We start from the raw sequence: 14,111 nt of genomic DNA, 5'->3' as shown, positions 1-14,111 counted from the left end.
AAATAAATAAAATCTTTAAAAAAAAATCAATTAAAAAAAATCTGAGTAAAAATTTTTTACTCAGACATAACTACAGGATCTTCATTTTCCCAGCATTCATTATATAACTCCCTATGGTTACAAGGTTGCATAAGGAAAAAGTTGTCATAACATGAAAATATTCACTCACATACCATCTTTTATACTTCCATAATTAACAACAGCATGTATTTCTACTACAATTATAAGAATGCAGGATTTTATGAAACTGATGTTGGAGAGCTTTGGAACTCATTACTGATAGCTGAGGATCTAACAGAAATCCTGCCAGTTAACAATCACATTTTTTATAATAGGAACTGCAAAAGAGAATGACACGAATATCAAAGGTTGAAAATAGCCCCTAGAGGGATGCCTTGGTGGCTCAGCGGTTGAGCGTCTGCCTTTGGCTCAGGTTGTGATCCCAGGATTGAGTCCCACATCAGGCTCATTACAGGGAGCCTGCTGTTCCCTCAGCCTATGTCTCTGCCTCTCTGTGTCTCTCATGAATAAATAGGTAAAATTTAAAAAAAAAAAAAATAGCCCATAGAAAAACTGATAAATTCCTACATTTTTCAACATATCCAAAACCAAAATAAAAGATGATATATAATACTGCCATATAATTTTGTCATAAAAAATATAGTACATAAACCAAATCAACACTATTCTTTGTTCATTCTAAGACAGCTATTCCTTATGACTTTGAGCTCTGTTTTTTAAAGGTTGTGTCCCAAGTTAAATTTTTAAAATAAATTTTACTTATTTTTTACACGAAACTTTTGGTCCCTATGTTAAATAGATTCGTTTTGCTTAGATTCACTGGGATTTATTATCCTTGAATAGCCAGGATTTTCTATACTGTTAATATTTTAGTGTACATCCTCTCCAATTTCCCACAGGCAAACAAAATATATAAGACATATACAATATACTCTTTTCTCACTATGATGTTTTATTATTTGTTTTTTTACTCACAGAATATAATTTTCTTGGGAGAGAGCTGTCTCATGCTTTTCTTATATCCTATCTGGTGCTTAAGCACAGAGCTGGAGCACAGGAGGAATGTCAATAAATAGTTATTGATCAACCGAAGACTTCCCTTCTAGGCCACTTATTTCTATGACCTGAAACTTGCTCCAAACCATTGGGAGGAAAAAATTCCATCTCACTACCTGCATCTTGAAGTCTGGGTCATGATTGAGTTATTCTGTTTTTAATTTCCATGCACATAATCATCAGCTCCAGAGATGTAATTACCTTTTCTATTGAACATTTAAAAAAAAAAAAAAAAAAAAAAAAAACAGCACACAGGCCATGATAATTGACAATAATGTACCATTAAAACATTTTCAACTTTCTTTTACTATTTTATGAAAATAGCAACAGGCTTATCTTTCAGCTTAAAAAAATTAATAAACCCAGTCTCTTTCAAGTAGAAGTTAGAAGCTTCCCTTAGTTTTTAGTTGCTTTGAAAGCATCACTAAAAGATACAAAGATGCAAACCATCTTTCATAAACTAGAAGCCAATGGCTACACACATGAAGACTATACAGATCTAGATTCTTGATCAATTTGTATGTATCCACCTTATTGTCAATGCTTCCCATCTTTGTCTTAGACCTAGCCTAGGGCTAAGAACCTTGTTAGGAGCTCAAATACTGGTTGATTTGCTGAGAGTATGCACTACAGGTCAATTTCTATTTCATACGAATCCAATAAGCAGAAACCAGATCTATTTCAGTTCTAAGACTAGGCTCTGGTACATTTTTAAAGCTCTACAAAGGAGCATCATTCATATATGTCTTCAGTGTCCCCAAGAGAAAAGTGATTTCTGTTTTAGAAAGGAATAAAACCTGCCTGGACTTCCTAATGAAGCCAAAGCAAACCTAGAGCCAGTTTTTCCATTTGCCCCATCATATCAGACAACTCCCATCTCACATGGGATGTTAATTCATAGATAGAGGAAAATCATTGCATATGTCACACTCAAAGAGACTGAATGAAGAGAGTTAAAAAGGATGTAAGAACTACTTGTCACAAATATCATTATTAAAAAGATGCTAATTTATTCAGCAAGCATCAACTGACCACTTGCTATAGTACAGTAATGAACTAGGTACTAAATGATTTTCTAAACAGGGTAATGTAAAAAGCAAAGAGTGTGTGAGGTGGGGAGGAAGAGAGATGGAGAGAGAAAGAGAGAGAGAGAGAGAGATGTTTTAGAGATTAATTTTGGAAGGTTGCCTTTCCTATCCAAGTTATTGGAAATGCCTATAACACTAAATGTCCTATGTCTTACATCCTAAAGCAATGGGTGGGGAGAATCTGGCAAAATAGTGAATTGGTTTTCCATTTTTTAGACTTATTTAAAACATAGTTATTTTCAGTATTTTTGAGGTTTACATTCTACTGCAGGAATTAAAGTCACCAGATAATCTCAGTCCCATCTAAAAAAAAAAAGAAAGAAAAATGAAAAAATAAAGCTCCTCTATTTCAACCTCTTCCTCCAGCTCCTGCCCTCATTCTCTCTCTCTCTCTCCTTCAGTCAAACTTCTTTAAAGAGTTGTCTATACTCACCATCCCCATTTCCTCACCTTCCATCACTCCTCAAATCAATGCAATATGGCTTCAGTCACTATGAACTGCTCCTGCCAAGGTCAACAATAATCTACATGTCAGTAAATGCAAAAGATAACTCAAAGTCTTTATCCTGCTTGACCTGTCAGTGGTGGTGCTACAGCTACAGCTGAGCACTCCCTCCTCCTAGAAACAGTCCTCTTTGCACTTCCGCGGGACTGCACTATCCTGACTTTCATCTACCCATTTGGTCTTTCTTCTGTTGGTTCCCCTAGATACTGAGATTCTGTGGGGCTCGGATTAACATCCTTTAAACTCTATCCCTACTCTACACACATACCTCAGGAGACCTCATCCATTTCTGTGCCCCAAATACCATATTTATACTGATGACTCACAAGTCTGTCATGTCTCCAAGATCTCGCTCCTAGACTCCAGACCTATCTATAGCTAACTTCCTATTGAACATCTCCATTTGGAATCATGTGGCTCAAGGACCTCAAACTCAGTAGGTCTAAAACTGAACTCATCCTTTCACATCATCCCCAGACCTGTTCTTCCTCTTCTTCCAGGTTTTCCTATTTTATTAGTAAATGGGACAACCATCTACCTAGCAGTCTACTCCAAAAACTCAGGAATCATCCTTGACACCTCCCTCTCTGCTACTACTCAATCTCCAATTAGGTTCTAGCACACAAATATTTCTCCAGTCTTTCCACTTCTATCTCTGTCACCATCCAAGTCCAAGCCACTGTTATCTCTTGTCTGGATTATTCTATTAAGTATTCTCTATAAATCATCCTTGCTTTTCTCAATTCCACTCTCCACACACCAAACACAATGAGCTTTCACAAATGCCAATCTGTCACATTCGACTATATAAAATCCTTCATTGGCTTCCAACTGCCCCAAAATCCTCATAGGCCCTCCCTGATCTGGTTTGTGTCTACCATTCTCACCTGGAGCTTTCAGGAAGCCTTACTTTGAATGCTATCTGGTTAATTCCTACTCATTCTTCAGGTTTCACTTAAATATCACTTACAAAGGAAGGCCTCTTCAATTAGGTTACAGCTCTCAACTATAACTAATCACTTAAAAATATTTGTTCTTAAAAAAAAAAAATTTTGGGATCCCTGGGTGGCGCAGCGGTTTGGCGCCTGCCTTTGGCCCAGGGCGCGATCCTGGAGACCCGGGATCGAATCCCACATCGGGCTCCCGGTGCATGGAGCCTGCTTCTCCCTCTGCCTGTGTCTCTGCCTCTCTCTCTCTCTATGTGACTATTATAAATAAATACAAATTAAAAAAAAAAAATTTTGTTCTTCACCTACTATGTGCTAGACCCTGAGTAAGACACTGTAAATACAATGGTGAGCTTAAAACTAGAAGACAAACAAAAACCCATTCTTCATGAAATAGTCTAGTGATATTGTGTATTTTATAATCCCACAGCACCTTGCACTCCTCATAATGACTTATTAAATGTCTTGTTCTTCCCATTGGGACAAGTCAGTGAGAGCAAGAACCATGTCTATTTTCTTCAACTCTGGTACTAAGCTAAGCACGGCACTTGGCACATAGTTGCTACTCAATAAGTACTTGGATATCAAATAAATGACTAAAAATTCTTTTTTTTTTAATGACTAAAAATTCTAATCAAAGTCAAGAGCTTTATGTAAGTTTTGAGAACTAAAAGATAAATGAAGTCACATTTTATGAAAAAAAACTGGCTAGTATGCATTTTACCTAGCCAGCCCTTTAAATACACAGAAAATTAATTCTTCAAAATGACACATTCCATTAAATCACCAATGCTTTACTCTGAAAACTAGAAATTAAATGGAAGAATATTAAGCATTTATCCTATCTTTCCCATACCAACTATATCTCCAATTAAGTAGTCCTAATCAGTTAATGAAAGTTTTTCTTTACAGAATTCCATATAGTAAATGTAGAAGCAATGGTAGGAAAAAAAATCACCATGTTATAACCTTCAACAAAGAAATAATTTACTCAAGCAAAGACTATCAGTGGATAAGTCACTAGATAAAACCCAGGGCAGCCTGGGTGGCTCAGCGGTTTAGCGCCGCCTTCAGCCCAGGGCCTGATCCTGGAGACCCAGGATCGAGTCCCATGTCGGGCTCCCTGCATGGAGCCTGCTTCTCCCTCTGCCTGTGTCTCTGCCTCTTTCTCTCTGTGTGTCTCTCATGAATAAATAAATAAAATCTTAAAACAAACAAACAAAAAAACATTAGAGGCAAAATTGATGGGAAGCTTTACAATGGAGGGACCAGACTATTGTTACCTACTGATCAATCTTGGCTCCGCTAATAGTGGAATAACCAGGCATTGTGTGTCTCCTGATGGAATACAAATGAAGTACACAGCACCACCCTGGTAATGAAGTATACTTGTCAAAAGAAAGGTGAACTTAAGTCTAAGCTTTCCAAGTTTACCAGAAGCGTGAAAGAGTGTAACAAGTCGAATGATAAGAACCATGAGTAAGCAGACAAATCCAGAATGTGGGATATTATACAAAACTGAGATAGACTTCTCATCAAGTTCAATGGCATGGGGTTGGAAAAGAGAATAGGAGAGATTAATCTAGATCAGTTCTCAATGGAGGGTGATTTTAAACCCCAAGGGATATTTGGCAACGCCTGGAAACATTTTTGTTTCCCATTGGAGGCTGCTACCAACATCTAGTAGTGACAGGCCAGAGATGCTGCTAAACATCCTATAAGGCCAAGGACTGCCCTCCACAACAAAGAATGATCCTGCTCACAATGTCTACATTGGATCCTGATAAAATCTGAATAAACCAATAATACATGATTGAGTCCATTGGGGAATGTTAACATGGATGATATCAAGTAATTATTTTTAACTCCAACTAGTATGATAAGACAATAGGGGAAATCTGAATGGGCAGGTAATTAGATGGATGATACAAAGAAACTGTTACTTTTTGTAGGTGTTATAATGTATTTACCTAAGAAAAGGTCCATTAAAAAAAATAAATAACAAACCCATGACTAAGAATGTAGAAATGACATGAGATCAAAGATTTCCTTTAAAATATTTCAGCAACAATTAAAAAAAGGCATAGGTGAAGTAAACATAGTAAAATCTTGATAGTTGTTGAATCTGATTGATGGGTTTATAGGAGAAATCATACCATTTTCTTTACTTTTGTGTTTATCATCTTTTGCCATAAAAATTTCTAACAACATATTCCAAAATTAAAATATGAACCAAAAAATAATAAATTGGCAGAAAGGTTCATTGTCAGAGACCAGCACTGGTATGAAGAAAACCTGTGTAATCTAATAAGCCAAAGTATCCTAAGTCTAGAACATGACAACTCTTATAGCTTATTCAACAAATCTTTGTAGAGAGCCTACAGTTTGCAAGGCACTGTCCTAGGTGCTACAGAGGATAAAAAGATGAGTGAGATGGTCCCTGTTTACAAGGGACTTACAATCTGAAAAACGTCCAACCAGATAGGTGAGCTCAGGGATGGCTTTACTGAGACCCTGATATTTGAGATGTACCTTGAAAACAATACAACTATAAGGCAGGAAGAGGAGGTTGAGGAAATTGGGAGGAATTCTAGACAGAGATAAGAAAGCCTAAACAAGCTTACAAGGCCCTTCTTGGTCTGGCCCACATACTTCTCAAGCTTCATCTTCCATTTTTTTTCTGGCTGTCACCAAAGAATTGGAGGCAATGAATACTCAAAGTACTGAAGGAAGTTCAATATAGAAAAGAGTACAAAGGCAGAAGAAAAGCAAAACCAGCAAACCAGTGTTCATGTAAGTATTTGTATTAATGACTGGTCAGATACCTCCTCCCCTCCTTCCAAAAACAATTTATTTGTCTATCTAAAAGGCCAGAAAAAGTCTAGTAGAGAGGAATATATTGATGTTGTACTTTGACTTGGACTAACTCTGAGGCTGACAACAAAGCACTGGGAATGCGTTGGGAATGGGGACAGAAATTTTCTCTAATAGAGGCATCTGGGGGAAATAACTTGGTAGGATGGTACTAATTTGGTGTAAACCAGCAGAATCCCTTATTCTCCTATTTCACTTCAGCATCACAAGCGTTTTCTCTTGATGATGTGCCAAGTACAACATCTGGCTTACCTAAAACAACTTGCGTATGTTCTTAATTTCTAATGCTCAACCACTATAAAATTAGAGTACCACAACCTATCTTTTGAAAATCTTTTATATATAAATCTGAGTCTGTAGATTAAAAGACTCTTTTTTTCACTTAGGGGATCTAAGGTAGATTAGTAATTGCTCAAAGTGTCTATGTTAAGAAATCATAACAAGTTATTTATTCTACTTGCGAGTTCTATCTTCTTTCTTAAGGGAGGAATTCATTAGTTACTGCTATCCAATCCGTCTTTGCTCTGTAGGAAGCATCACTTAAAACAGAAGTTTAGAGGAATGGCTCTCTCATGAAGGAAGAGGTATCACTAACTTATTTTCACCTTGGCCAAATTCCAAGGCAGTTGAATGGTAACAAGTCACTCCGTAAGCAAATTGCTTATGTCTTAAAACTTGATGTGAGAAAGGGCTGTATGGGTTCATTCCTTAAAATAACCAAGAGACTCCCAAAAAGGTCAAAGATGAAGAGACTTCCTATGTATTGCATATGTGTCTATAAGTATAATTAGGATGCTCCTGATAAGAACAAGATTTCCCTTCTTCATTTACTAACACTTTGTAATTCACGAAGCTGACAAGCTATCAGTGGCCCCTAAATACCTGTTTAAAGAAGCTAACTAGTCAAAAGGTTTGTATACATTTCAAGTATCAACCCTTTGGGAAGCCTCTTTTCTATGCTGCCTCACAAACGGAAATTTGAGTTTAAAATACAATTTTAAAACAAAGCTCTTTGCAAAAGCAACAAAATCTAGGAGGTCGGTCAAAGGGAACCAAAGAACAAACCTAAGAAGTAACTCTTGAGCCACCCCACTATTCCGTGGACGTTAGGAACATCTTCAAACAACTGTTCTTTTAATAATCTACATTTAGCTACTTGAAAAGCTGGGGTGTCAGACTTCTGACTCTTAAGGAACCCTTTGGAGTGTAAATTAGCTATTCATTGTGTTGGAATTAGCCTAAACACGGGTTAAAGCCCTGAGGCCTGCTCACTTAGGGCCCTTTAGGTGAAAGATGAGGCTCAGGCATATGCTTTTCTTACCTGTGGAGTCATTGTTGAGGGATCTGGCTCAGGGGCAGCTTGCTGCTGTTCAGCACTCTTGTTCTTGGCCCCACTCTCCGAAGGCTCTTGCTGGACAGTTGTCTTATTCCCAGAAGGGGCGGACGGTGGCGGTGGAGCTAGTAGTTGGGATTTAGAATGGCCCTGGGAGGGGCGGGAAGGAGATGCCTGAGAAGGGGGCAAGTAGGACTGGGAATGGCTCAAATAGGATTGCGAGGAAGAGGAAGAGGAAGAATAAGAAGGGGTGGGTGCCAGGTAGGATTGGGAAGGTGGGGACTGAGAAGGGGACGGCTGAGCGGGAGGCAGGTAGGGCTGGGACGAGGCCGGGGGGTAGTACGAGGGTGGCGGCTGAGGTGGGGGCATGTAAGATTGGGACGGGGGCATATAGGACCCCGGCGGTACAGGGGGAGATTCAGGGGGGGAATCCAGCTCCATGGGAACCAAACCAGGAGACCCATCTCGTTGGTGGTGGAGCATCTGGTGTTTGTACTGCTGCTGCTTCTGATAGCTGAGGGCCGGCCCGGGTGGCGGGGGCATCGGTGGTGGCGGTGGCTGCCAGTCCCCGTAGCCGCCCCCCGGCATCACCGGCGGGGGCGGCAGGGGGGGCGGAGGAAGGTGATGGGGCTGGAGCACGCACTGCATTTGCTTCTGGTGCATCTGCTGCAGCTGCTGGAGCTGCGCCAGGTGCTGCTCGCGGAAGCTCATGAAGCCCGAGGAGGAGGGGGCCGCGGGAGTCGTCGAGCTCGAGTACCCGGGCCCCGGCGAGGCCTCAGGAAGCGCCACCGGCGGTGGCGGCGGCGGGACCGGCGGCGGCGGATAGTGGCTGCTCCCGCCATACCGGCCCCAATTCGGGTACATATCGGAGAAGGCGGCGCAGGGCTCGTCCCGGCGCCGTTACTCGTCGCAACCGACCTCCAGGAGCTGCGGCGGCGACGGCGACAGCCGGAACTCGCGGCGCCTACAGGCCCCGGAGCGTGTAAACGGAGCGCGCCAGTGCGCCGGCGCTACCGAGCTGGGCCCGCGACCGGGAAGGCGGGGACGACACTGGGGCGACTACGCCTGCGCAGTAGCCACCGAGAGGAGAACAAAGGCAAGATAGAGCGACCCTTTCCTTGGCGACTCTCGGTTGCCATCTTCCTTCCGGTCCGGATAATGTACGTGCGAGTAGAATGTTCTCATAGAACCGAGGAACCATAGAGTCTCAGAGCTGAAAGGGGTGGTAGAGATCCTATCGCTCCACGGGCTCATTTTTGAATGAAAAAAAAAAAAAAAAAAACAAGGTTCCATTCACAATAGCAACAATCTCAACAACAACAGCAAAGCCATGAAACAAGTAGGAATAACTCTAATAAATATGTGGAATGTATATGAAGAAAACTACAGAACCGTACGGAATCATATCCGAGGGGAGTAAATTAGACTTGCAATGATGGAGAGGCTTACCATGATCCTGAATGAAAAGAGGGGAAAATGTAGACATGCCAGTTCTCCTCAAATTAAATGAATAGAATTAATTCAATTCTAACCAACAAAAAAAGAAAATAATAATAATCCGGAACAAATCTGTGAAGAATAGAAATATTTTGGAGATAGATACGCCAATTCCTGCAGATGTTACATGAAAGATAACATCTGCAGTTATTGTAAAAGGTGAGGAATGGAATTCTTTAGAATAACTCAAGACATAAAAATTCGTGTTGGAGAATCTCAGCTAAAGCAAAGATAGCAAAATCAGATTCAACGATTGTCCCGAGGGGGTGACCTAGAAAATAATCCAATCTGTCAACGTAAAACTCAACTTTGGCTTGAGTGGATCACTGAAAAACAAAGCTGATACACTCTGAATTCTGGAAAGGAAAACAACAACAACACTACCTAACTCTGAGAATATTAAGTGTGTCAGTGTGTCAGTTAAAGATTTGACCTTCCATCTTAGCAACCCAGATCTTCACCTCTCTTAGGAGGCAGATGTGAGTGGAAAGTGGGGCATCTAAGTGTCTTTCAGAAGGCGTTTTCATTCGCAAGTAGGAATTCAGTTGCATTTCTCTTAACTTTTTGTTGAAGTATAACATATATACATATAACTAAACATCATAAGTTTTCAGGTTAGCGAATTTTCACAAACCAATCACATTATGTAACTAGCACCTTGATCAAGAAACAGAACATTAGGGCCAGGTCAGATGCCTGCCCTTGTACCCCTTCTTTTCCCAAAAAGAGAACAGAAAAAGAAACAGAATATTGTCCAACTCATAAATCCCACTTACTTATAATTTTAATATTTTCTATTGAAATTCTCTTGAAAAAATATTAAAAATGCATGTAAATTACTATACTAATAGCCTAGAGGAGAATATGAGATGGTTATCTCATTAGATGAAGAAAAAGAATATGATAAATTTCAACATCCATTCACAATTTTTAAAAAATCTTAGCAAACCAGAAATAAAAGGGAACATCCTAATCTTATAAAGAGTATTTATTTTTAAAAACCACAGCAAACATCACACTTGATTGTGAAAAGTTCAAAGTTTTCCCACTAGGATCAACAACAGATGTTCATTACCAATCACAGCTGATATGGATTGAATTGTATTCCACCCACCCCCCAAAATGTTCAAGTCCTATTCCCCAGTACTTCAGAATGTGATTTTCTCTGGAAATAAGGCTGTTGCAGATGTAATTAGTTAAGATCATATTTGTAGTAGGGTCAATCCAATATGACTACTGTCCATTTTTTAAAAAAGATTTATTTATTTGACAGAGAGAGCACAAACAGGGAGAACTGCAGGCAGAGGGAGAGGGAGAAGCAGGCTCCCCACTGAGCAGGGAGCCCACAGGGCTCAATCCCAGGACCCTGGAATCATGACCCGAGCCAAAGGCAGACACGTAACCAAGCCACCTAGGCACCCCACCACTAGTGTCCTTATAAAAAGATGGCCATTTGAAGACCCAGACACACAGAGAGAATGCTCATATGATGCTGAAAGCAGAGATTGGAGTTATGCAATTGCAAGCCAAAGAGTGGAACAAATGGAATTCTCATACAGTGAGGGTGGAAGTGTAAATTCGTTTTATTTATTTTTTTAAAGATTTTTATTCATGAGAGAGAGAGAGAGAGAGAGAGAGAGAGAGATTGGCAGAGACACAGGCAGAGGGGGAAGCAGGCTCCATGCAGGGAGCCCGACATGGGACTCAATCCTGGGTCTCCAGGATCACACCCTGGGCTGCAGGCGGCGCTAAACCGCTGCGCCACCCGGGGTGCCTTGAAGTGTAAATTAGGATGATCATTCTGAAATACTATTTGGCAGTAGCTACTAAAGCTGAGCAGACCCATAGCTTATAACCCAGGAATCCCACTACTAGGCATATAATGAAGACAAACGCATGTATATGTTATACAGAAGACATGTACAAGAATGTTCATAGTACCACTACTTGTAATGGCTGAAAACTGGAAAGTAACCCAAGTGTCCACCTATGCTAGAATATATAATGACATTGTGGCACATTTATACAATGGAATACAGAACAATAAGAATGAACAAACTATAACCACATGTGACAATTCAGGTGAATCTCACAAACATATTGTTGAACAAAAGAAGCTATGCAAAAAAGTATGTACTGCATGTTTTCACATGCATAAGTTCAAAAATAGACATAACTGATATGTAATGTTAGAATTTAGGATAGTAGTTACCCTTGGGGTGAAGAGATAGTGATTGAAAGGGGGCATAAAGGCAGCCGCTGGTATGTTATGTTTCTTGATCTGGGTACTGGTTACATAGGTATGTTTTGCTTGTGAAAGATTCATCCGACTCTACCACTTGTGATTTATGCACTTTTCTGCTTGTTTAATTCAATAAATGTACCTCCAAGAAACTTTTGAAAGATGGAACTCCAAAAGAATAGTGTACAATTGGCTTTACATGTTGTTCAAAAATTGGCAAAAGGAAATTATGTTAAAAGTAAGACTAGTGGTTGCCTTTGGGGAGAGGGAAAGGGTAGTGGCTGGAAGGGGTACAAGCAGGGCTTCTGAAATGCTAACAATGTTCCATTTATTGAACCAAATAGTAATTACACAAATATTTGCTTTGTTAAAACTTATTGAAACTGTGTGTTTATCCTTTGTGCTTTCCCATTTGTATGGTGTACTTCACAGTTTTGTTTTTTTTTTTTAAGTTAAAAATAGGTGGGAAGGAGAACAGTGATAGTTGTGGAAAACAGAGAAAGATGAGATTAGGTGGGGGGTAGTGGAAAGGTTTCTCTTCATCTCTTCCTTTCCCACCTGATATTGGTAGGTTCTAGCTGTCCTGTCCTCTATTCCATCCCTCAATAACGACGGATCTTTCAGCACCTATGTGGGAGATAACACCTTTCCCCTCATTGTTTCAAGATAGAGACCCAATTGGGAATTGTTTTAGATGCTATAGAAAATCCTAGCCTCTAGATTCTTACTCCCTGTGAACTAACAGAGTTGTCCACTCAAACCTTCTAGTCTACACAACTAAACAACAACAACAACAACAAAAACAAAAACAAAACTTTGATATGGAACCCCTATCTAGATACCAGAAAATTATTGAAAAGAGGCCTCATGTATAATGCTCTTCTCAAGACATTTTAGTGAAACTGATTTCACATTGTATGACCAGCCCCAGACCAAGTATTTAGAGATGGATTTTACTAATCTAGGATGAAAGAAGTCGCAACAAAAATATAAAGTGCTCCTATTCAAAATGAACTAAGGGATGAATTAAAGCATAAATCACACAAAAGGTTTTGTGTGGGAGACTTCAGAGAGGGTTAGCTCTTAATTGTCAGTGCTGTCAAAGTCAACTTGCAGGAGTCTTCTCTGGTCTAGGTTTATAACCCAGCTGTACTTCTTTCTTGTTATGTTTCATTCTTGCTGTTGCTAGGGGGACTTGGTTGGGGGCTGGGAGGAGGGGGTGGCATTTCATTGGTTAGTGGTTTGAGGCCATATTCCGATTGGCTGATGGCATACATGCCATTTTGAGGAATAAAAATCTGCTAGCTCTTGCAGCTTGTACTGCTCTAAACAACAGGATTTGGAGTCAGATTGTCTCCTATTGGACCTATGCTTCCTTAGGTAGGCATTACCCAGGATTTTGAGTAGAAAATGTCTAAACTTAAGAGTATCTAAGATTGGTCTTGCCTAATCTTGGCAATGTTAGTGCTTCTTTCCCTCCCTATTTCAGAGTCATGTTCTCATTTTATCCTAAAGAAACCCATGGGTGTTCATATGTAATCCCAGTTAACATGTAGCCAGTCCTTGTAACCATGCCCAGTTTAGGAGTGAAAATCCTGATTCCCAGGATCAGAGTTTAGGAGAACCTGGCACTTGGGGGTGGCTGTATCCATTACTTCAAAAATGCATTGAAAATACACTGTGGGAGTCACAAAATAGACAAGAAGGTCATTTAACTAGAACTAGGAGTAGAAAAAAACTAAGGCAGGAACTATTCTATCATCAAAGCTCTGGATGCTATAAGAAACAAAGTTCACCTCTATTTTTTTTTTTTAACCTTTAGCCACTCGGTGGCTTTTTAGATATATGGGCTGGTGAGAGGAAGAATCTAGAAGAAAAAGCCTCCATTCCCCTCATCTTCTATAGTGAAAGGGCCGAGTACTCTGATCTAATTCCTGTATACAATTGGGGGAAAATGTAACACTGGGGAAATTGCATATAAGTGGGGAAAATGTAACACTCCAAAACCAAACCAAAACAAAGAAGTCTAGGTGCTGTTAGGAAGGAGGAGTGGATATGGATAAGCAACAACAAGCATCCACTACCCTGGGCCACTGTTGTCAGGCAAATATGCTTAAAGACAGGAGCATAAAAAGGAGTTTAGAAGTATAGATCAAATGCAAAAAGAACATCATCAGGAAGATCTTGAGAGAGAACAAACATAAGGGTAAAATTGAGAAGGACTTCAAAACTGAATAATTAATGCATTTAAAATATTTTATTTATTTATTCATGAGAGACACACAGAGAGAGGCAGAGACATGGTCAGAAGGAGAAGCAGACTTTTTGCCAGGAGCCTGATGTGGGACTCAATCCCAGGATTCTGGGATCATGACCTGAACCAAAGGCATATGCTCAACCACTGAGCCACACAGGCATCCCAACTAATGTATTAATTAGGATGCAGTCTAAGCTGCTATAACAATGAAACAGCAAAGTATAGTGACTTAAACAAAAGTTCATTTTTTACTTATGAAAAGTGAACTTATGAAAAGCCAGTTCAGAGGTA

The 14,111-nt window shown here is 39.9% G+C and overlaps 1 protein-coding gene across 6 annotated transcripts in view; it reads right to left on the bottom strand.

The window, feature by feature from the left end:
- The window catches only part of YLPM1 (YLP motif containing 1), a 75,672-nt gene extending 66,758 nt beyond the window's left edge, over positions 1–8,914 (bottom strand). For 3 of the 6 annotated variants that reach the window (XR_012002249.1, XM_026008604.2, XM_026008606.2), the window contains exon 1: positions 7,813–8,914. Coding sequence is in view for 4 of the 6 variants with exons in the window: in XM_026008604.2 (XP_025864389.2) it covers positions 7,813–8,688 (876 nt within the window). In the remaining 2 variants the exon portion in view is untranslated. The remainder of the gene's footprint in view (positions 1–7,812) is intronic. The other 3 variants (XR_012002250.1, XM_026008605.2, XM_072762044.1) reach the window with 1 other exon arrangement.
- Positions 8,915–14,111: the final 5,197 nt, after the last annotated feature.

The sequence above is a fragment of the Vulpes vulpes genome, chromosome 6 (genome assembly GCF_048418805.1).
Source record: "Vulpes vulpes isolate BD-2025 chromosome 6, VulVul3, whole genome shotgun sequence".
Taxonomy (NCBI): domain Eukaryota; kingdom Metazoa; phylum Chordata; class Mammalia; order Carnivora; family Canidae; genus Vulpes; species Vulpes vulpes.
This window is presented reverse-complemented; position numbering and strand designations above follow the sequence as displayed.